This window comes from Diceros bicornis, chromosome 5 (assembly GCF_020826845.1).
Source record: "Diceros bicornis minor isolate mBicDic1 chromosome 5, mDicBic1.mat.cur, whole genome shotgun sequence".
NCBI classification, from domain to species: Eukaryota; Metazoa; Chordata; class Mammalia; order Perissodactyla; family Rhinocerotidae; genus Diceros; species Diceros bicornis.
Window position 1 is genome coordinate 47,573,810 of NC_080744.1, and position 20,716 is coordinate 47,594,525.

The window sequence follows — 20,716 nt, forward strand, 5'->3', positions numbered from 1 at the left end:
GAAAAAGGAGATATTATCACATGCTACAACATGGATGAACCTAGAAGACATTATGCTAAGCAAAATAAGCCAGTCACAAAAGGACAAATACTGTATGATTCCATTCATCTTAAGTATCTAAAGTAGTCAAAATCATAGAAACAGAAAGTAGAAAGGTGGTTACCAAGGGCTGGTGAGATGACGGGGAAGGCAAATTAATGCTTAGTAGATATAGAGTTTCAACGTTGCAAGACAACAAAGTTCTCATATCAAATCATCATGATGTACACTTTAAATATCTTACAAGTTTGTCAATTATACCTCAATAAAGCCGGGAAAAAAAGATTAAAAAGTTCTGGAGTTCTAGAACAGTTCTAGCATCTGTTGCACAACAATGTGAATATACTTACCACCACAGTACTGTATACTTAAAAATGGTTAAGATGGTAAATTTAATGGTATGTGTTTTTACCACCACCGCCCGCCCCCCACCCCCGCAAAAAGAAAGCAAGGCAGAATTATAAAGAAAGAAATATAAATTTTTTTCCACAATCTAGCCTCTACCTTCCTATTAGCTACTTCCAATCACCACTTACATTCAATGCTATGGCCGTAACAGGAGTAGCATAATAAACTACTTAAGAGTTTATTGTGCACTTTCTTATGCTTCTGTGCATTAATTGCTGCTCCCTCTACCTGGAATTTTCTTTTCCTCCTTCACTTTCAATTCATACCCACTCAATAAGTCTCATCTCAGACGTCATCTCCACCAGAAAGTCTTCCCTAAGCACCGCCATACAGATTAAGTGTTCCCTCCATGTAGGTACAGGAGAAGCCTTCTTACCCAACACAGCTGAGACAGAGATGACCAATTACTCAATAAGGCTGGTTAACCCAGAGAATATTTTTAAAATGATACACATATACCTTCAATATTTTAAAACATAAATGTACATAAATTAACCAATATTTTGGTGTAGTCAAGGCCTTTGATTGTGGGTTTGCTAACATGAGGTAAAGGTCTTTCTCGCATATCCCACCCCTGTAAGGCCTCTGGCTACATTTTTTCAATTCTTTAAATTGGAGTAACAACTGCAAGATGCCTACAAAGCAATGAGTGCTGTATTTCGTTTTTCACAATTTCCCCTCTACTCTTTTATAGTTATCTCACCATACCTAATTAAACAGCAGTTATTTTTAGCAAATCCTTCCAAAGCATTTAATTTTTTAAAAAACACTCATTTTTTACACTCACATTTCATCAATTTATAGAATAGTTAATTGAATTAGAGAATTACAGTAATGTGTACAACTTGACAAATACATGTTTGGAAACAAAAGCAACTGGCTTTTGAGAGGTGGTACAATGTAGTGGTTAAGAGCTTAGTCTCTGGAGCCAGGCTGCCTGGATTTGAATCCTGGCTCTACCACTACTGGCTAACTAAACTGGCACAAGTAATTACATTTCTCTGTACTGAGGTGTCCTCATCTCTAAGGTATGGACGATAATATTATCTTCTTTTTAGGGTTACTGGGAAGATTAAATGAGTTAATATATGTAAAGCACTGAGAAGAGCCTGGCACATGATAATCACTACGTAAGAGTCTGCTATTGTTATTATTAAAAGGACTGGTAGGGGCCGGCCCCGTGGCCTAGCGGTTAAGCACGCGCACTCCGCTGCTGGCGGCCCTGGTTCGGATCCCGGGTGCGCACCGACGCACCGCTTGTCAGGCCGTGCTGTGGCGGCGTCCCACATAAAGTGGAGGAAGGTGGGCACGGATGTTAGCCCAGGGCCAGTCTTCCTCAGCAAAAGGAGGACTGGCATGGATGTTAGCTCAGGGCTGATCTTCCTCACAATCAATCAATCAATCAATAAAATAAAAGGACTGGTATACCAAAGGTAGCCTACTTTCTAGGAGCATCAGTCTTAGGTTTTGCAGAGGGAACGAACAACATCAATGAATCCAGTGAGTTGGTTAAATGGAGGTCAAAACCCTGTGGTAGCCTTCTTTCCTCTGATACAGTGCTTATTACATACTATAGTTATATATTTACACCACCCAAAAGATACAGGGTTCTTGAGGGTAGGAACTATTTCTATTCATTTTAACACCCTCAGCACTTGGTACAATTGCACATTCAGTCTTTCACGCCCTATTGCTTATGCACAGTAGGTCCTCATAAAAATTAAAGACAAAATAAATTAATAAATTAATGAATGAAAACAAGTTATACTTTAGATTGTTCCTACTTTAACAGCAGCAGATACTAAACCACCCCACCTTTCAATGCCAGACTTCTCTCTTCCCATTATTCAATCATAGAATATTATACAGTCACATGTCACTTAATGATAGGGACATGTTCTGAGAAATGTGTCGTTAGGCAATTTCGTCATTGTGCGAATGAACATCACAGACTGTACTTACACAAACCTAGATGTGTAGTCTACTACACACCTAGGCTATACGGTACTAATCTTATGGAACCACCGTGGTACATGCAGTCCATTGTTGACTGAAACGTCGTTATGTGGCACACACCTGTATAGAATACCTCGATAAGGACTCACTAAATTCTTGCTGAATGAATGACTCTGACCTAGCATCACTGGGCAAGAAAGTTCAAAAGTTTATCCTTTAGGCACCAAAACCACTGTATCTTCAACATTTGGGATAGAAATTTTTTTTTAAATCTTAAATAAATCCCTGCTTTTATAAACAGTTTGCTAATCATAAATCTCTTCTTGATGACTCAGGGTCACATTTATGAACATTAATTATTCCTCATGCCTTTAGAGGTCTAACGACTTCAAGTACTATCTTCCTAATAATAAATCCCAAATTTACACTGGTACCTGATGTGGAAATTAGGAATTTATTTCCAATTGCCTGCAAAACAGTTATCTAAACTACACTTTGCTATCTAAAACCTCAGTCACCTCACACTCAATGTATCTCAAACTTAAGTCATCATCAACACCTCACACACAACTTGCCACAGCTAGTGGATCCACTATCACACACTAGAAACCTTAGAATCACCTCCTTTTGTAGCCATGTTCAAGCAACTACTAAGGCCTACTCCTCTCCTTTGCTAATGTCTACCAAATCCCACTCAAGCTCAGGTTTGTTTCACAACATGTTTAGATGACCTCAACAGATCCCCTGCTGTCTCCATGCTTCCAGTACATACCAACTATACTCCATCCTGCAAATTAACCACTTTACTTCCCTGTCCAAAAATTTTCAGTGCCCCCTAAATCCAACTCTCGATCCACAGAATAAAACTCAAACCTTTTCACATGTTTCTCATGGAATAAAAAAAAAAAACCTAGGGGCTGGCCCCACGGCCTAATGGTTAAGTTTGGCGTGCTCCACTTTGGTGGACCAGGTTCAGTTCCTGGGCATGGACCTACACCACTCGGCAGCAGCCATGCTGTGATGGCAACCCACATACAAAATAGAGGAAGACTGGTACAGATGTTAGTTCAGGGCGAATCTTCCTCAAGCAAAAGGAGAAAGATTGGCAACAGATGTTAGCTTGGGGCAAATCTTCCTCAGCAAAAAAAAAAAAACTAGCCTCTACTCAGCATCTACTAAAAATCTCATCTGAGGAAGAGGACAGCATGTGACAACTTCTTGCTAAAATTCAACTCACAATTAGTAGAGGAAGGAACTAGAAGAACTGCTGCACTGACCTACAAGAAAACAAAAAAAAAGATGAGTAGAAATAATGGAAACTTGACAGAAAGTAATCATGTTACCTTAAGAGTTTAAGATCAGCAATAAGGGCAAGGCTCTCTAGCCTACATTTTAGAAAGGCAAAAATCTCAGAATTCCTTATAGCTTCAGTCTCTGAAAGTTGAAATGGCTCAAGAGAGTCTGGAGGCTCAAGAGACTTTGGAGGTTCTTGGCTACGCAACTGCAAATGTAACTAATGAGAAAAAAAAAGCTGGTTAGTGTAGTGGGTTGAAGTGTCTCCCAAAAATTCATGCCCACCCAGAATCTTTGAATGTAACCTTTTTTGGAAATAAGATATTTGCAGATATAATCAATTTAAGATACAGTCATATTGGATTAGGGTGGGTGCTAAATCGAATGTCAGATGTCCTTATAAGAGGAGAGGACATACAGAGACATTCAGAGAGAAGAAAGCCATGCGAAGACAGAGGCAGAGACTAGAGTGTTGCAGCTTCAAGTCTAGGAACACTAAGGATTGCCAGGAGCCACCAGAAGTTAGGAAGAAGCCAGAAAGTATCTTCTCCTAGAGCCTTCAGAAAGAGCATGGCCCTGCCAACAATTTAATTTCAGACTAAATGTATATGCAAACAAAAGAGCTGCAAAATACATGAAACAAAAACTTCTAGAACTGAAAGGAGAAATGGACAAATTAACAATTATAATTGGAGACCTCAACACCCTTCTCACAACAATAGAGAGACCTAGCAGAAAATTAGCAAAGATTTGAAGAACTCAATATTCATCAATCAAATCAAGACCTAATTGACAGTTATAGGACACCCCACCCAACAACAGCAGAATACATTCTTTTCAGGTGCCATGGAATATATACTAAGATAGACCATGTCTGGGGCCATAAAACAAACCTCAATAAACTTAAAACGACTGACATCATAGAGTGTGTTCTCCTACTACACTGGAATGAATCAGAAATCAGTAACAGAATGATAACAGGAAAATCTATGAACACTTAGAAACTAAACAACACACTTCTAAATAACCCATGGATCAAAGAAGAATTCTCAAGGAAAAATCAAAAAATATAGTGAACTGAATGAAAACAAAAATACTACTTATCAAAATGCCAAAGCAGTGCTGAGGGGGAAATTTATAGCACTAAATGCACACATTAGAAAATAAGAAAACTTTCAAATCGAGAATCTAACCTCCTATCTCATGAAACCTAGAAAAAGAAGAATCAAAAAAAAACAGCAAGCAGAAGGAAGGAAATAATAAAGATAAGATGAAAACAAAAACAAAGAGCTCAATGAAACAAAGAGCTAGTTCTTTGAAAACATCAATAAAATTAAAACTTCCAACAACACTGAAAAGAAAAAAAGAGGGAAGACACTAATTACCATGTTGATAGCACGTACCCCTCACATAACGTGATGAAAAGGGTACTTCACATCTGTGGTATCCCTTCCCAAAAACTCACACCTCCAGTCTCACCATAAGAAAAATAGCAGACAAACCCAAATCAAGAAAAAAATTCTATAAAATATCTGACCAGTACTACTTAAAACTGTCAAGGTCATGAGAAAAAAACTGAAGAAGAAAACTGAGAAATTCTCCCAGATGACAGGAGATTATGGAGACATGACGACTAAATATAATGCGGCTTTTCTGGATGAGATCCCGGAACACAAAAAGGACATTAGTGGAAAAGTGAGTTAAGTCTTAATCAAGTCTGGAGTTTAATGAATCATATCATACCAATGACGGTTTCTTAGTTGTGACAAACGTGTTCTAGTAATATAAGATGTTAACAATAGGGGAAACTGGCTGTGGGTATGTGGGACCTCTATACTAAATTTGCACCTTTTCTATAAATCTAAAACTACTCTAAGATTAAGTTTATTTAAAAAATTAACTAAATCGGGCTGGCCCCGTGGCTTAGCGGTTAAGTGCGCGTGTTCTGCTGCTGGCGGCCCGGGGTTCGGATCCCGGGCGCGCACCGATGCACCACTTCTCCAGCCATGCTGAGGCCACGTCCCACACACAGCAACTAGAAGGATGTGCAACTATGACATACAACTATCTACTGGGGCTTTGGGGGAAAAAAAAGGAGGAGGATTGGCAATAGATGTTAGCTCAGAGCCAGTGTTCCTCAGCAAAAAAAAAGAGGAGGATTCGCATGGATGTTAGCTCAGGGCTGATCTTCCTCACAAAAAAAAAAAAAATTAACTGAATCATTGAATAATTATTGTTTTCAGAGTACAGAGATAAGGGAAAAGATAAACTCATTAACAGATACTGATGGTTTAATGTTAATAAAGATCCAGAAAATAAAGAACTCCTAATTCCCACTTTGTCTCTGGTCTTCTATTTCAAGAATTTAGCTTGCAAAAGTAGAATAAACCAAAAATTTTCTACAATGAATAAGTATTACTTTTTAACTTTAAAAAATTAATGGAAAAAGAGCCAGCCCGGTGGCGCAAGCGGTTAAGTGCGCGAGCTCCGCTGCGGTGGCCCGGGGTTCGCCGGTTCGGATCCCGGGTGCACACCAAGGCACCGCTTGTTAGGCCATGCTGTGGCGGCGTCCCATACACAGTGGAGGAGGATGGGCACAGATGTTAGCTCAGGGCCAGTCTTCCTCAGCGAAAAAAGAGGAGGATTGGCAGATGTTAGCACAGGGCTGATCTCCTCACAAAAGAAAAATTAATGGAAATGGGAGGTTTAAGAAAAAAAGTACATTAGTAAGGGGAGAGTAGAAGAGCAAGATAAATAAATTGCACGAATGTGTCTAACTGCTCTTAAACGTGTTTATATTTTCTGGAAAAATAATGCCCAGGTTATTGGGAAATTTTGCAAATGAGATCAATGAACCACAGAGGACATTTCTGAGAAATCATGGGGAATGCCATAGCCAAAAGACCAAAAGCAGGCAAATGTTCCAATTTCAAAAAGCAAAACAACATACTTCTGTAAGCCAGACTGTAGAGCTTGCTGCCTGTTTAGTACGACGTTTTAGTCATCAAGAGATATCAGGGTATATACATACATTCAACCTACTATAGATTAAAACCATTAGCTCATACAAATCCGACTTCCTTTTTTGACTGCAGAAGATTTGGCAGATGGTATATTTTATTTCGGCAAAGTACATGACAAGCTGTCTCATGGAAATCCTTTGTGCAAGCTGAAGAAGTATTTCAGACAATAAAAATGGAGCAAATCCTGTTTAACATTTTTATAATAGACTTAGATGAAGATATAGAAACAATATTCATCAAATAGGCTGGTGATATAAGTCATGAAGAAATAACACAAAAAACAGAATCTGGATTCAAAAAGACAGTAAAAGGCTGTGCTGATAAGTCAAGCCTAGCAATATGAAGTGTAATAGGAAGAACAGGCCTACATTTGGGCCCTAAACTCAAATGCACAAATACAGGATGGCATACTGGCAAAAAAAGACTTTGCAATATTTAATTGAGAGTTAGCTCAGTATGAATCAATTACATACAAAGAATGTGGCGTGACTGCCAAAACATAATTGTGTCTAATGAGAGAGGCCATAATACTGCTGTATTCTAGTGATCCTACACTGCCCAGAGTACAAACTGAAACCTACCAAGGAGAGTAACCAGGGTCAAAGGCAAAACAGAGAAATTTATGGGCAAAGGGGGAACAGGTTTGGCCCGAGGAAAAAAGTTTCAGGGGTTACAAGATAACCGTCCTCAAATATATGAGGTGCTCTCATAGTCAAGGAATATTAGACTTATTCTAAATGGAACTAGGGCTAACAAGCAGAATTTAAGGAACACAAATTTAACTTCAATATAATAGTGAGGGTAAATCAAAGACAGAATGAGCTGCATTCAGAGTTGAGCTCCCCTCCTTGGAGGCCAGATGATAAATTGGCAGGAATGTGGTAGAGGGGAATGAAAAGCATCAGATGGCTGGTTAGACTAGGTGACCTTTAAAGTATCTTCAACTCTATAATTTTAAGATGCTATTTTTCTAAACTTTCTCTATGCCAAACCTTTGTCTCCAGTCCAACTGCTTTTCTCAGTATCTGGAACAAGCCTTATTTATACATGTACTTTCCTGTATCCACACTTTCAGTCATTCTCTCACTTAGCAAAGACAAAGGATTTGTCTAAGTCTTATCCATCCATCAAAAACGAACCCAAATACTGTCCTTAATAAAGACTTCTACGCCTAACCTAATCTGATATCTCTCTCCTCTGAATTATGAACTACTTCTAGTACCATGTGGCAATTAATTACATACTACCCACAGACACCTCTTCTTCTGTCTTCAACTGTTATTTAACCTTTTATTAATAATTTCTCTCCTCAACTAAATTAAAAGCTCCTTAAAGGCAGACACTGAAACTTATACTCTGTATCCCCTACACATACAGCGGCACAAATAGTGCTCAAAAATAGTCTTTGGTTTTCAATATTGCAAACATTTTTATTAGAATAGTTGTTTTATAAAAAAGGCATGTTTTTATAGGTCAATGGAAAATTCACTATTCAAATCTGAATATTAACTAACATACATGACTTCCAGTTCATACACAGAAACTACCAGAGTAAGATACTGCCACTCACTGATAACGTAGTCTAACCGCAGGATCTTTTTAAATGGTTAATCAAGCTCAGAAAAGCTCAAATTTTCCAACCTAAACATAGAGCTTGATAAAGCTGGCTTAAAACCTTTTTTTGAGCAAAGAAAGATTAATAGAACCAAACTAGAGAATGAAAAACGCCAAGAAGAAATCACGATATTTTAGGAAAAAAACATCATATTTATCTATTTAAACGTAAAATGTATTGATGTGTGATGTGTAGACCATAATTTTGTTTCATGTACCTTGGAACACAAATTAAGGAAAAACAAAATTTGTGATATAGATTCCAGAACATATGCTCACTCCCTAAACACCAACCAACAAAAATCTTAGACAAAATAAAAAGAAAATTCCTTATCACCTCAGATATATTAATAAAGACTAGGAAATACTCACCGAAGATTCTGGATCTGACAGTTCATCCAATAATTTCCTTGCATCTACTACAGCTTGATAGAGTCTCAGATTTTTGCCATCAGAAGCAACGAAGCAAGCACTTGCAGAATTGCAATATGTGCCTGAGGAAGTAAATGCTTTGCATTACAATATATAGTTTATTTTTATTACTGGCTAAAGCACGAGAAACAAATATTCACACTTTTCTTTTTAGGCATAACCATGGTCCAGAATCATAATTAAACAGATGCTATTAATGGATATAAAATTATTAACAAAAAATTTCAATAGAAAATAGGTTATGAGAGGGAAAAGATTAAAAATAAACTTCCAGAAATTTTAAACATAAGTCTGGTGCCTACATTCTGAATATGTATTAAAAATTCTAATAATTACAAATATAAACTATTTTGTGTATAAATAACAGTTGAAAGCTCTTATTAATTTCACAATTAAAATGAACACTTACCAAGACAATAACTGGGAATAAGAGTGGGAAGCCAAGCAACATTAGAGAAGGCTGAAGTATGTAAAGAGTTAATTCGAGCCAATTCTGACACTCCTCCAGTGTACGACAAAGGTCCTATTGGGTCTACACGCCATAGAATAAGTTCACTGTAGATTGCATTTGGGTCATGAAATGTACGCGTCGCTGCATTTCTTAGAGCTTGTTTCGAGGAGCCTTTTATATGTCTTACAGGATCCATTAATCTACTTGATTTATTGTCTGAGTCCCACTGACAATCTGATTCAGGAGTCAACAGAGCATTATGATGAGATGATGTCAACAACAGTGGTAAAACTGAGTGACATGCCAGGTCATTGAGGTGAAATCGATGCCCACAATATCTGAACTTGTGAGATACAGTTAGAACAGTGGTAAAGGCAGACTTATCAGCAAAAGTGACTGCCCACTGATTTAGAGACCCATCTATGTGTTTAGAGACCATCATCACTGTGGGAGCTAAAATGTTCATATTGGCACTGTGTGACCCAGAGAGTGGCTGTGACCTGTGAGGACTGCCTACAGCCATCATCTCTTGGTGTGACAGAGGGTGGTGAGAATCTTTCATAGCATTTATACAAGCATACATCATGATGTTTTTACTAAGAGAGCTTGCATCACCAGACGGAAATGCAACAGGAATCCGAGAAGAAAAAGAAACCTGAAAAACACAATTAAATGATTCAGTCTAAGAAGTTTGACTCCTCTCAAAAAGTCTTCCAAAAATACTTCCATTTTCAAAATGTCAGATCTCAGCTTCCCAGCACAAAACATCATTTTCAACCTCTTTATGGTCTAATCCCTTTCCCCTCTATTTAGGTAATATCGTATCTCTATTCATAGCCTAAGAGAAGACTAAAGAAAAAAAAGTTTCAAGTGCCTTGCTTTTACATCTAAATGACCACAACCACAAATCTAAACAGAAATAAAGTTCAGAAAGATAACAGATAAAGGTAGCTTGATTTAGTTAACAAAACCCAGGAACAGAGGGCTCATCCTCAGTCACATTTTTTAGGGTAGTTTCTTAAGTTTATTCAAAATATTGTGAATTCCCAGAAAAAAAACAACATGCATATATTCAAATATTCAGTATTGCATTTCAAAGCAAAAATCATTTTACTTTGAATTAACCGGGTTTATAAAATTTGTGGTCATTGATCCCCTTTGTTAGCAAGGATAAGTATTCTTTTCTCAGTTGCTTATCAAATACAAAATCTTTGAGCATTTCTGAAAACCTGCTAAATCTCAATAGCATTTTTTTTAAAGAAATGTAATAATTGCTTCATCAGTAAAATATACCTGAACTTGTCTAAATATTCCAGGATTATATTCATCCAAATACTTTACATGCCACACTAGAAAGGTACCATCTACAGGGTGTATAGTAAAAAGCATGTCAGGATTCTTATTCCACTCAGTCAGCAGCATTTCAATCTTCCGATCAAGCAGGACTGTAGGCAGTGGCATTGGTGCACTACATCGTGCAAAGGTTCTAGGGCTTCCCTCTCTTTCTCCATCTTCATGTTCTGATGATCCTGTACCTGCTTCAGATTCTCTATCCAGGGATAATTCTGAATCAGAAAACAAATTGATCAGTACATACTAATTTATCTGTACATGCTAATAATAATACAAAGATTCATTTACACACTAGACTATCAATATATAGCACACTATCTTTAGAAACAATAAATCCCTTTTCCAATTTATGGCCAGGAAAAAAAAAACAAAGAAAGAAACTATTTTCAGATCTGAACTGAAAATTACTAGATTTCTCACTTTTAGATAAACCAAAATTTCATTCACATTAGCATTATTACACCATTAGCAAAACCTGCTCCCCCAAAAAGGACAGGGCTTCCAAAGTAATACATTACTCAAACCAGTATGTTACAACAAAGCATACTGAGTTAGATGGTAGATGGTCTGTAGTAGATGGTCAGTAAATATTTGTGGAATGAATGGAAAAGTAAAAAAGAAGGAGAACGAGAAGGATACCACAAACTAAAGTGCTATCACAAAAAGTTATTAACTTGAAAAAAAGAAAAATCTGAACGTAGGATACTAACCATGGTCTAGTTTCATATGTAAACCCCTCTCTCTTTCCTCCTGTGAATGTTCCTCATCTTCTCTATCTGCATCGTCACTTGCATGATCTACCTGCTTTTCAGAAAGTTTTCGTAATTGCTGCATAAATATTTCAGTAGATGATGTAAAATGAAATTCCTTGTTGTTTAACCAATGAACCACAAAGCCCCCGTTTCCATCATCAATGTTAAACACAGTGCCAACCAAGACATTTGGAATATCTATAGAAACAAAAAAGATAATATTTCCACATGAATTTTTAATGTCTTTAAAAATATTACAAGTGCTTATAAAGACTAATTCTATACTTAGACAGAAAAGGTGCTAAATAACAAGTCACCATAACTCTAGCAGGATTTGTAAAAACTTTAATTGAACAATAAATGTAAATATTAAGAACTAATGGCACAGACTTACATGGAACTAAATTCCTAATTTAAAAACCAAACACACTAAATGCACAAACCTTTTTTTTTTTTTTGGTGAGGAAGATTGGCCTTGGGCTAACATCTGTTGCCAATCTTCCTCTTTTTGCTGAGAAAAATTAGCCCTAATCTAACATCTGTGCCCATCTTCCTCTATTTTTTGTATATGGGACAACGCCACAGCATGGCTTGATGAGCGGTGCCTTGGATGAGCGGATCCAAACCTGTGAACCCCAGGTCACCAAAGCGGAGTGTGCAAACTTAATCACTACGCCACTGGGCCAGCCCCAAAATGCCCAAACCTTTATTGAATCCTGGTTTGGGGATGGGGGAAGAGAAAGATAAAATAGAATAGCAACTACAAAAGACATTTTTGAGATAACTGAAGAAATTTAAATTTAAATATGAACTGGATATTACAGATTATGGAATTACTTCTAATTTTCTTAGGTATGATAATGATATTGTGATTATGTGAGAGAATTTCCTTATTCTTAGGAGATACTTGTTAAAGTATGTAAGGGTGATGTGTCATGATGTGTGTAACTTACTTAGAAAAGATTAAGAAAAAATTTCACTCACACACATGCCCACACACACATACATACATATATGCGTATATAGAGAGAGAATAAAGCAACCATGGCAAGATGTTAGCAATTATCGGATCAAAATGGAGGAAATGAGTCTTCACTGTACTATTCTTCCAACTTTTCTGAATGCTTGAAACTTTCCTAAAAAGTCGGGAAAAAAATAACATCAAGAAAGAACACAAGAAGGCAGGTAAAACTCTAAGTATAACAGATTTTCTCCATTTGGGGTAACTGAAATTCATGATATAGATTAGGTCATGTAACGCAGTATAACAAAAAATCAATCTCCTTAATCCCAATTCATATTATAAATAATCCATTCAACAGAAAGAAAAAGGAAAAAATATATATTATCTTCTGCAAAACGAAGTGAAGCCTAAAAATAAAATGCCCAGGATATTCTATTAGTGTTCTATTAATAAATATCTATGTTAAATAAAGCTCCAAGGGGGCAGCCCCATGGCCTAGTGGTTAAGTTTGGTGCTCTCTGCTTCGGCAGCCCAGGTTCAGTTCCTGGGCGCAGACCTACACCACTCATCGGTGGCCGTGCTGTGGCAGCGACCCACATACAAAACAGAGGAAGACTGGCACAGATGTTAGCTCAGGGCGAATCTTCCTCAGCAAAAAAAAAATGAAATAAAAATGAAGCTCCAAGCTGTTCTTTCCTTACAATTCCTGGATAACAGTCCTTGTTTTCTGATAAAAATGAAACAAATCCTATAAAATGGGATTTGTAAACCAACAATCCTATAAAACAGTACATCCTCTACATACCTATATAGTATTCTTGCTAAAAACATTTAACCTAAATCTTATCACGAACAAATATTCAAACTGCAAGACATTCTAAAAGATAATTAAGAGAGAATTTTTTTGAGACTGAGAGACTTTTTGATAACTGAGAGACAGACTATTCTAAATTAGAGGAGTTCAAAGAGAAATGACAATCCAATGCATAAAAAAACAATCTATATTTTACTATCAACTATATATTAGATGATATTACTTTATTCATGTTTCTTGCAAGTGATAACAGTATTGTGGTTATGGAGGCAAATCCTCTTTTTATTAGAAGACACATCTTGAAATATTTAGGTACTGTCAAAAAATATTTAGGGGATGAAGGATAATGTCAGTGACAACTTTACTACCAAATGGCTCAGCCAAAAATAAGGGAGAAGGGAGCAAAGACACACATATATGGGCAAAAGAGGGAGAATAAAAGCACGGGGAGAAGCACCTTAAAGATCACCCTTTTGAAACTGTATTTACTGAATATAATCTTTACATAAACAAACATTTAAAAATAAAATCCTCTGCACTCTAAAGCAAGACTTCGTTTTTTCTTTTTTTTTTTTTTTTTTTTTGTGAGGAAGATCAGCCCTCAGCTAACATCTGCCAATCCTCCTCTTTTTGCTGAGGAAGATTGGCCCTGGGCTAATATCCGTGCCCATCTTCCTCCACTTTATATGGGACGCCGCCACAGCATGGCCTGACAAGCGGTGCATCAGTGCGCATCCAGGTCGCCAGCAGTGGAGCACGCACACTTAACCGCTACGCCATGGGGCCGGCCCTGCAATAGACTTCCATTTCAATAAAACATGACTATAACTTTATAGTTCTACCAGCAATGTAATATGAAATTTATAGGCCCTCTCATATGTTTTTCATGCAGAAAGAAAGCAACGCCCTTAAAGAAAAGTTTTCAAATACACTTTTGCCAACACTGAACCTGCCTCAAAATACTTCTCAACCACATGGGAGGAAAAGAGCAAAACAAAAACATCAAGGATAAAAAAATTTTTTTTAAGGATTAATTTTTTTTTTTCCCTGAGGAAGATTAGCCCTGAGCTAATACCTGTTGCCAATCCTCTTCTTTTTTGCTGAGGAAGACTGGCTGTGGGCTAACATCTATGCCCATCTTCCTCTACTTTATGTGGGACACCTGCCACAGCATGGCTTGATGAGTGGTGCATAGGTCTGTGCCCGGGATCTGGACCCGTGAACCCCAGGCCGCCAGAAGCGGAGCACACAAACTTAACCACCACGCCACCAGGTTGGCCCTGAAAACATCAAGGTTAGAAGAAAAGAATATCTTTCCCTAAGTGTAGGACAAGAAAGTCTCTGAGAGTAGAAAACAAGATATGAAATACAAGGAAAACGATGCAAAAATATATTTAGATAAAGTTATAAAGAAGAGTTAAGAAAGAACAGTGAAAATAACAAAAGGGAGAGAAATCACACTAATTAACCAGGCTGCCACTACTTGTGACCCCAGGTTCAACTAAAGCTCTAATTTACTTAGAACTCTCGCTATAGCCTAGACAAACAAAGCTGCTCGAAAATACTTATTTGAATATAATAAGAGAATCATATAGTCTCAATCTAAGAAACGCTACTTTATATTATATTCCTATTCCAATTAAGAAGTATTTTGAAAGGAAACATGGAATATTAACATAAAATAAAAAAATAGGTTATAAAAGTAGTCCCATTTTCCTATTTATTTACCTTATTTCGGTATATCTATAAGAAACGAAACTTCACTATCCTTTACCTGTGGCAGGATTGATGCTCGCTGCAATGTGAAAATGACACAGTGCATTTGCCTGGTGCGAGATGTGTCTTTGAACTTCATGCGTTGCCATCTGGTCAGGCGTTAATTCGGTATGAGTTACAAGAACAGAAGTCCTCCTTTGTCCTTTTCTTAAATTTTTCAAATGGTGTATTGTCTAAAATAGAAAAATCATTGCTAAATCCAACTCTGGAAAGTCTAATAAATGCCAATCAACATACTTTAGATCATTAAGGATTTCATGATTTTCCCCTCTGTAAAACCTGACCATTTTAAAGTAGAACTACAGTAGAACAATTCTGAATATATTCTCCATAGTTTTTGTAAATTTTATGGTTCAACACACAAGTAGTTGCTCAAAAATTCTTATTAATATTATCTACAGAAACCCCTATTAAGATTAGGAATCCAAATTCCAGTTTTTTCAGGATACCCCAGTTCTGAGACAAAATTTACTTTACTTATGACTATAAGAGTGAAAAAATAAAATAAAATTCCCAAATCTTCCTACCAGGAGGAAGAATATTTCTCCCTAAAATTCTCACTTAGAACTGGACAGCTAAATAATCTATGATCTCTATTATAAATAAGAAAAGAGGGTTAAAAAATACAGAATAACAAGGGGAACTTAGTTAAAAGTAGTCAGGAAAGACCTCATGAAAGTGTTGACCTATGGGATTTGTTTAAATTGCGATGTGTCTATATGATAAAAATTCTCTGCTAGCATACTCGACCATCTGAACCATTCTGACATGGGGCCATGTCATTCTCAGCATCTTTCCTCCACACCATCACCCCATCTCACAGTACTTCCTCATCCTGTCACTTAACCCACCCCTAATACCATGCTTTCTAACAATTTCCCATTCTTTTCCTTTGTTCCTCACATTCAATGAAATAAAACATAGCATCCTCTCAATTCTTTCTCCATTAAAGTAACACATCTGGTCCTTCCTTTCTACTTCCACAGTCCTAATCCTTTTTCATGTGGAAAATAGTATCAGTTCCACGGTGTGTCCTCTGCCTCTGGTCTCCCTACTATGGAGTTGCTTATTTCTTTGATAACAGGGTTAACATGTGTATTAGAGACCTCCTGCTCCACACTGCCTATCAAATTATTTGCACTTGATTTTTGACATTTATCATTATTTTACATTAGATTGGCAAGGCTGGTATAATACTAGCTGGTTATTTTCTTCTTGGAACAAAATAATAATATATGTAGAATTATATAGACCTGGCAGTTACGAGTTTCCTAGGAAAGGATGTCAGAACGCAAAATAGCTCATAAGGTAGACAATTAGGCTTTTTCTCTTAAAAACAACTTTAACATTATTAATTAATAACATTTTTAAAGGTAGCAAAAATTTCTCAAATCATTGATTACATATTTTTACTTATATTTTTGCTTTTATTTATGTAGCAGTTAGTAATTCTAATTAACAAACACTTGAAAAGCAATATATAAGGTACCACGGAGGATCAAAGATGTCTAACAGCTCTTAGTCTCCAAAAGCTCATATGTAATTTAAAGATAAAATGTTATATAATTATATATAAACGACTGTAAACATCTAGCAAATTAAATACATTGTCTCACTAAATTTCAATCAATATCAAAACAAAACATGACTTTATTCTGACTTCTGCTTTTAATTTCATTTATGCTTTAAATGTTGGAAAAAAAGGTATAAATAGTGCCCAATCACAGATAGTATCAGAGCAGGCCTACTTATAAACTTTTAATGACTACATCCTTAGCCTGTCAAACCCCAAAAATATTTCTGCTTACTAAAACAGCAATGCCATTTTGGCTACACAACCATTAAACTGTTAATGTAAATGTATAATGTGAAAGTATAATTAGTAATGTGGAGAGATGTTGTAAGATATTATTGCATAATATGATCTCAATCTTGTAAATAAAGAAAAAATACACATACACACGTTAACTGGAATAGTTGGATTATAAATTGCACTTTTTTTTCTTTTTCCTAAGCTAATTTTAGAATAAGCATATATTCTTTATGTAATAATAACAGTCACACAAAAAATCAAGAAAATTAGTAATCCAGGTTTACTATAATAAATTTCTGGTAATTTTCTTTTTTTTTTATTTTTATTTATTTATTTATTTTTCCCACAAAGCCCCAGTAGATAGTTGTATGTCATAGCTGCACATCCTTCTAGCTGCTGCATGTGGGACGCAGCCTCAGCACAGCCGGAGAAATGGTGCCTCGGTGCGCGCCCGGGATCCGAACCCGGGCCGCCAGCAGCGGAGCGCACGCACTTAACCGCTAAGCCACAGGGCCGGCCCTCTGGTAATTTTCAATAATGTATTCATCTCATTTCATTCCCTAATCATAATAGACAGAACAGATTACACTATATTATAATCTAATTTCTTAGAAAGCACTTTTATTTTGTACATATTGTATTTAAAAATTGGAAAAATTATTTCATTTTCAAAATATTAAACCATGGAAATTGTAAAGCAATTATATAAGTTCACTTGTGTCTAATATCTTAACAGCATTTTTATTCATAAGGATTAAAATAGTCATTTTTAATTAGAACAATAAAAGTAAATTTTAATCCTCATAAAATAAAAGCAAAATATTTTTAATTACAACTAATTTCAAGGACTTTTACATGTTTTACTAATCAAAGCTGCTTACTCCTACAGATTTTCACGTTTGACATGCAAAATGAAAGAATTAAAATTATATTCTTTACCTAGACTATATGTCTGAGATCATTACTACCTGGATTTGGCTTCGAAGTGGCATAAAATGAGCAGTCTTACAAGCATAAAATAAGTGTGAATTCTTTGCTATTAATTTCATCATTTCATGTACCATGTGCACTATCTGCATCTTAGCCTATGAATTCCCCCCACATTCACACATCTTCAAAATTCATTTACCATTTAAACAACATAGTACCTCAAGAGCATGCTGTATTCTGTCTTTGTGTCTTCCAGCATGAGTAAGGTTGCTGGCAGTGCTGGAAGTGGTAGTCTCACATATCTGCTCACCCAAAAGACAGTCTTCCGGTAATACGGTTTCTGCCCAGAGCCGGCAGACACCATCATGGCATGAAGTTAATAACACATTACAGACAGAACCTCTAATGACAAAGAGAAATAAACAAAAGTCACTATGAATATCAATGCCATCAATTAATTAAAGGCTATTAATATTTGGTTCTTCATGTATAAAGATGACATTAGTGCAAAACTAACAGTATGATCTATGTGAAGTTATTTTTACAATAACGGTAATGGATTTCCACTGACTACTTCACACTCTCACCAAACCCCATTTATTATCTGCTCATACCTGCAAGGTGGCAGGCGAGACATAGGACTGCAATCAGTTACCATAAATTAGGAACCACCTAACTGTCCCTGACATTCACTTTAATTCATTAAAATCATACCTTGAACAGCTAAGCTAAATGACAGTACAGCAGGCTTCCAATTTCTTTAGAAATTACACTGTATGGAGAAAGAGTGGCCAATCAAAGAGCTTGAAATCACATACAGTATTGCTGTGAACATCGTAAAAACTAGGAAATGGTTTTGACAAAGGAAACAGAAATCAACACCAGATTACACAAGTGCTGCTTGAAAACCAGGCTCTGGAGGAATATTAGCATCTTCTAAACAAAACAAACTAAACAGCAAAAGAAAACCCAATCACTGCAAATTACAGAATGACCATAATAAAAGATCATTAAATGTAGTTAAACTATGGCTTATGACAGTAGTTGCACCATTTCGCATCATCCCTCTTATAATCTAAACAGTAACAAACAGGTAAACAAATGAGGATCTTCATATAAAACTTTAAGGAGAATATAATTTCAAACTATAGATCAATTTCCATTAAGTTAAAATAAGCAAAAAAGTCACAGCATCGAGCAGCTAAAGTGACTTAACTGCTCATTATGAAAAACCAAAAAAATCATTCTCCCTTTCAAAAAATGCCTACATAGAATCTGACAGCGAAAGGCAAAGTGTCTTGCAAATGTTTTCAATAGATGCAAATAACTTAAGCAGAATAAACCTTTTATTTAGATTCCAAAAATGTATAAATTCCCCATGTTATCCTTCACTGATCACCTCTATAATGTGTGCTACATTTCCCATCAGGCGTAAACAGTTCTCAGATATATTTAGCAGATGAAATAATTCTCCCTCAAGAATGAATACAGATTTCCAAGCAAGATTTTTTAGCACTGCATATGTAATACAGGAATCATTTGTATGAGCTGTTTTGTAGTTTGTTTAATCCTCTAAATACTTCTAAGAGATGCTGTAACAATGAGGATAAACTTATAATAATAAATCCTTTGAGAAGCTTCTGTTGATTGCCCTAAGATAAGAAAAACCTGGTCACTTTATTCACTGTATATGACATGCTTTGCCACTGAGTGTATCACTGACAGTTTATTACTATGTTTTATTTTCCCTCATCGTGTGCTTTCCTGTTACTTGCAAACATTTCCTTCCTAGAATCTTCTACTACTGCTGCTACTACTAACAGTACCAGCTAACACTGCCTGAGCACACGTCATGTGTAAAGGCCTGCACTAAGCACTCACATGCCTGACACAATTTAGTCTCACCACAACTCTCTGAGGTGGGTACTACTACCCTCATTCTACAGAGAGAAAAAGTGAGGCTTAGAGAGCTTACGAAATCAAGTCAAAAGCTCAGGAAGCTAGTAACCACAGCAGGATATGAATTCAGGCAGCGGACACCCAGAGCCTATGCTCTTAGTCGCCACCATGTCAATGCAGTAAAAAGACCTTTGTTTTCATTATTTTTATAAACATATACGCACACAAACCGACGTTACATAATACATTTGTCTAACCTGGGCATATACTTGCTAGTTTTACGCCACGAAAAACCTGTCACAGCTCGGGGATGTGCCAAGTAAACAAAGGAAAATTGGGTAGATGCCTGTCTTCTTTTCACTTCGTGATGATCCTGAGGTATAATTGACGACTTCCAACCAGTCATAGGATACCATACTTTCAAAAGACAATCATCCTGCAAAAATATATAGGTCAATATAAAATGAAATTTGTACATACACAATTCAAAAATCTAAGTGGTTTGAAGAAGCTTTAAAAATTAAGCTATACATAAAAACTAACATGTGACCTATATATAATACAAACCAAATCTAAAATGATGTTTATTACTCTAAAGAATACTATTCTTAAAAAATAAATGGGGGTCAGCGTGGTGGCGCAAGCGGTTGAGTGTGCGCGCTCTGCTGTGGTGGCCCAGGGTTCGCCGGTTCGGATCCCGGGCACGCACCGACACACTGCTTGGCAAGCCATGCTGTGGCGGCGTCCCATATAAAGTGGAGGAAGATGGGCATGGATGTTAGCCCAGGGCCAGTCTTCCTCAGCAAAAAAAGAGGAGGATTGGCAGATGTTAGCAGAGGGCTGATCTCCTCACAAAAAAAATAAAAATAAAAAATAAATGGACAGGGCCGGCCCCATGGCTTGGCGGTTGAGTGCGCGCGCTCTGCTGCTGGCGGCCTGGGTTCGGATCCCGGGTGCGCACTGACACACCGCTTCTCCACGCACCGCTTCTCCGGCCACGCTGAGGCCGTGTCCCACATACAGCAACTAGAAGGATGTGCAGCTATGACATACAACTATCTACTGGGGCTTTGGGGGGAAAAAAATAAATAAAATCTTAAAAAATAATAGTAATAAAAATAAAAAATAAAAAAATAAATGGACAGTTTGTTCATTGTCCATCTGCTCTGCATGATGGTGGTTTTCAAATACAGATAGAT

General features: G+C 36.7%; 1 protein-coding gene across 3 annotated transcripts in view; it reads right to left on the reverse strand.

Moving 5' to 3' along the window:
- DMXL2 (Dmx like 2) overlaps positions 1–20,716 on the reverse strand; it is a 145,244-nt gene that overhangs the window by 66,365 nt on the left and 58,163 nt on the right. For all 3 annotated transcript variants that reach the window (XM_058541575.1, XM_058541574.1, XM_058541576.1), the window contains exons 7-13: positions 19,775–19,953; positions 17,837–18,020; positions 14,874–15,048; positions 11,280–11,519; positions 10,510–10,781; positions 9,175–9,871; positions 8,706–8,827 (exon numbers count right to left, since the gene is read on the reverse strand). In XM_058541575.1, coding sequence (XP_058397558.1) covers positions 8,706–8,827; positions 9,175–9,871; positions 10,510–10,781; positions 11,280–11,519; positions 14,874–15,048; positions 17,837–18,020; positions 19,775–19,953 — 1,869 coding nt within the window. The remainder of the gene's footprint in view (positions 1–8,705; positions 8,828–9,174; positions 9,872–10,509; positions 10,782–11,279; positions 11,520–14,873; positions 15,049–17,836; positions 18,021–19,774; positions 19,954–20,716) is intronic.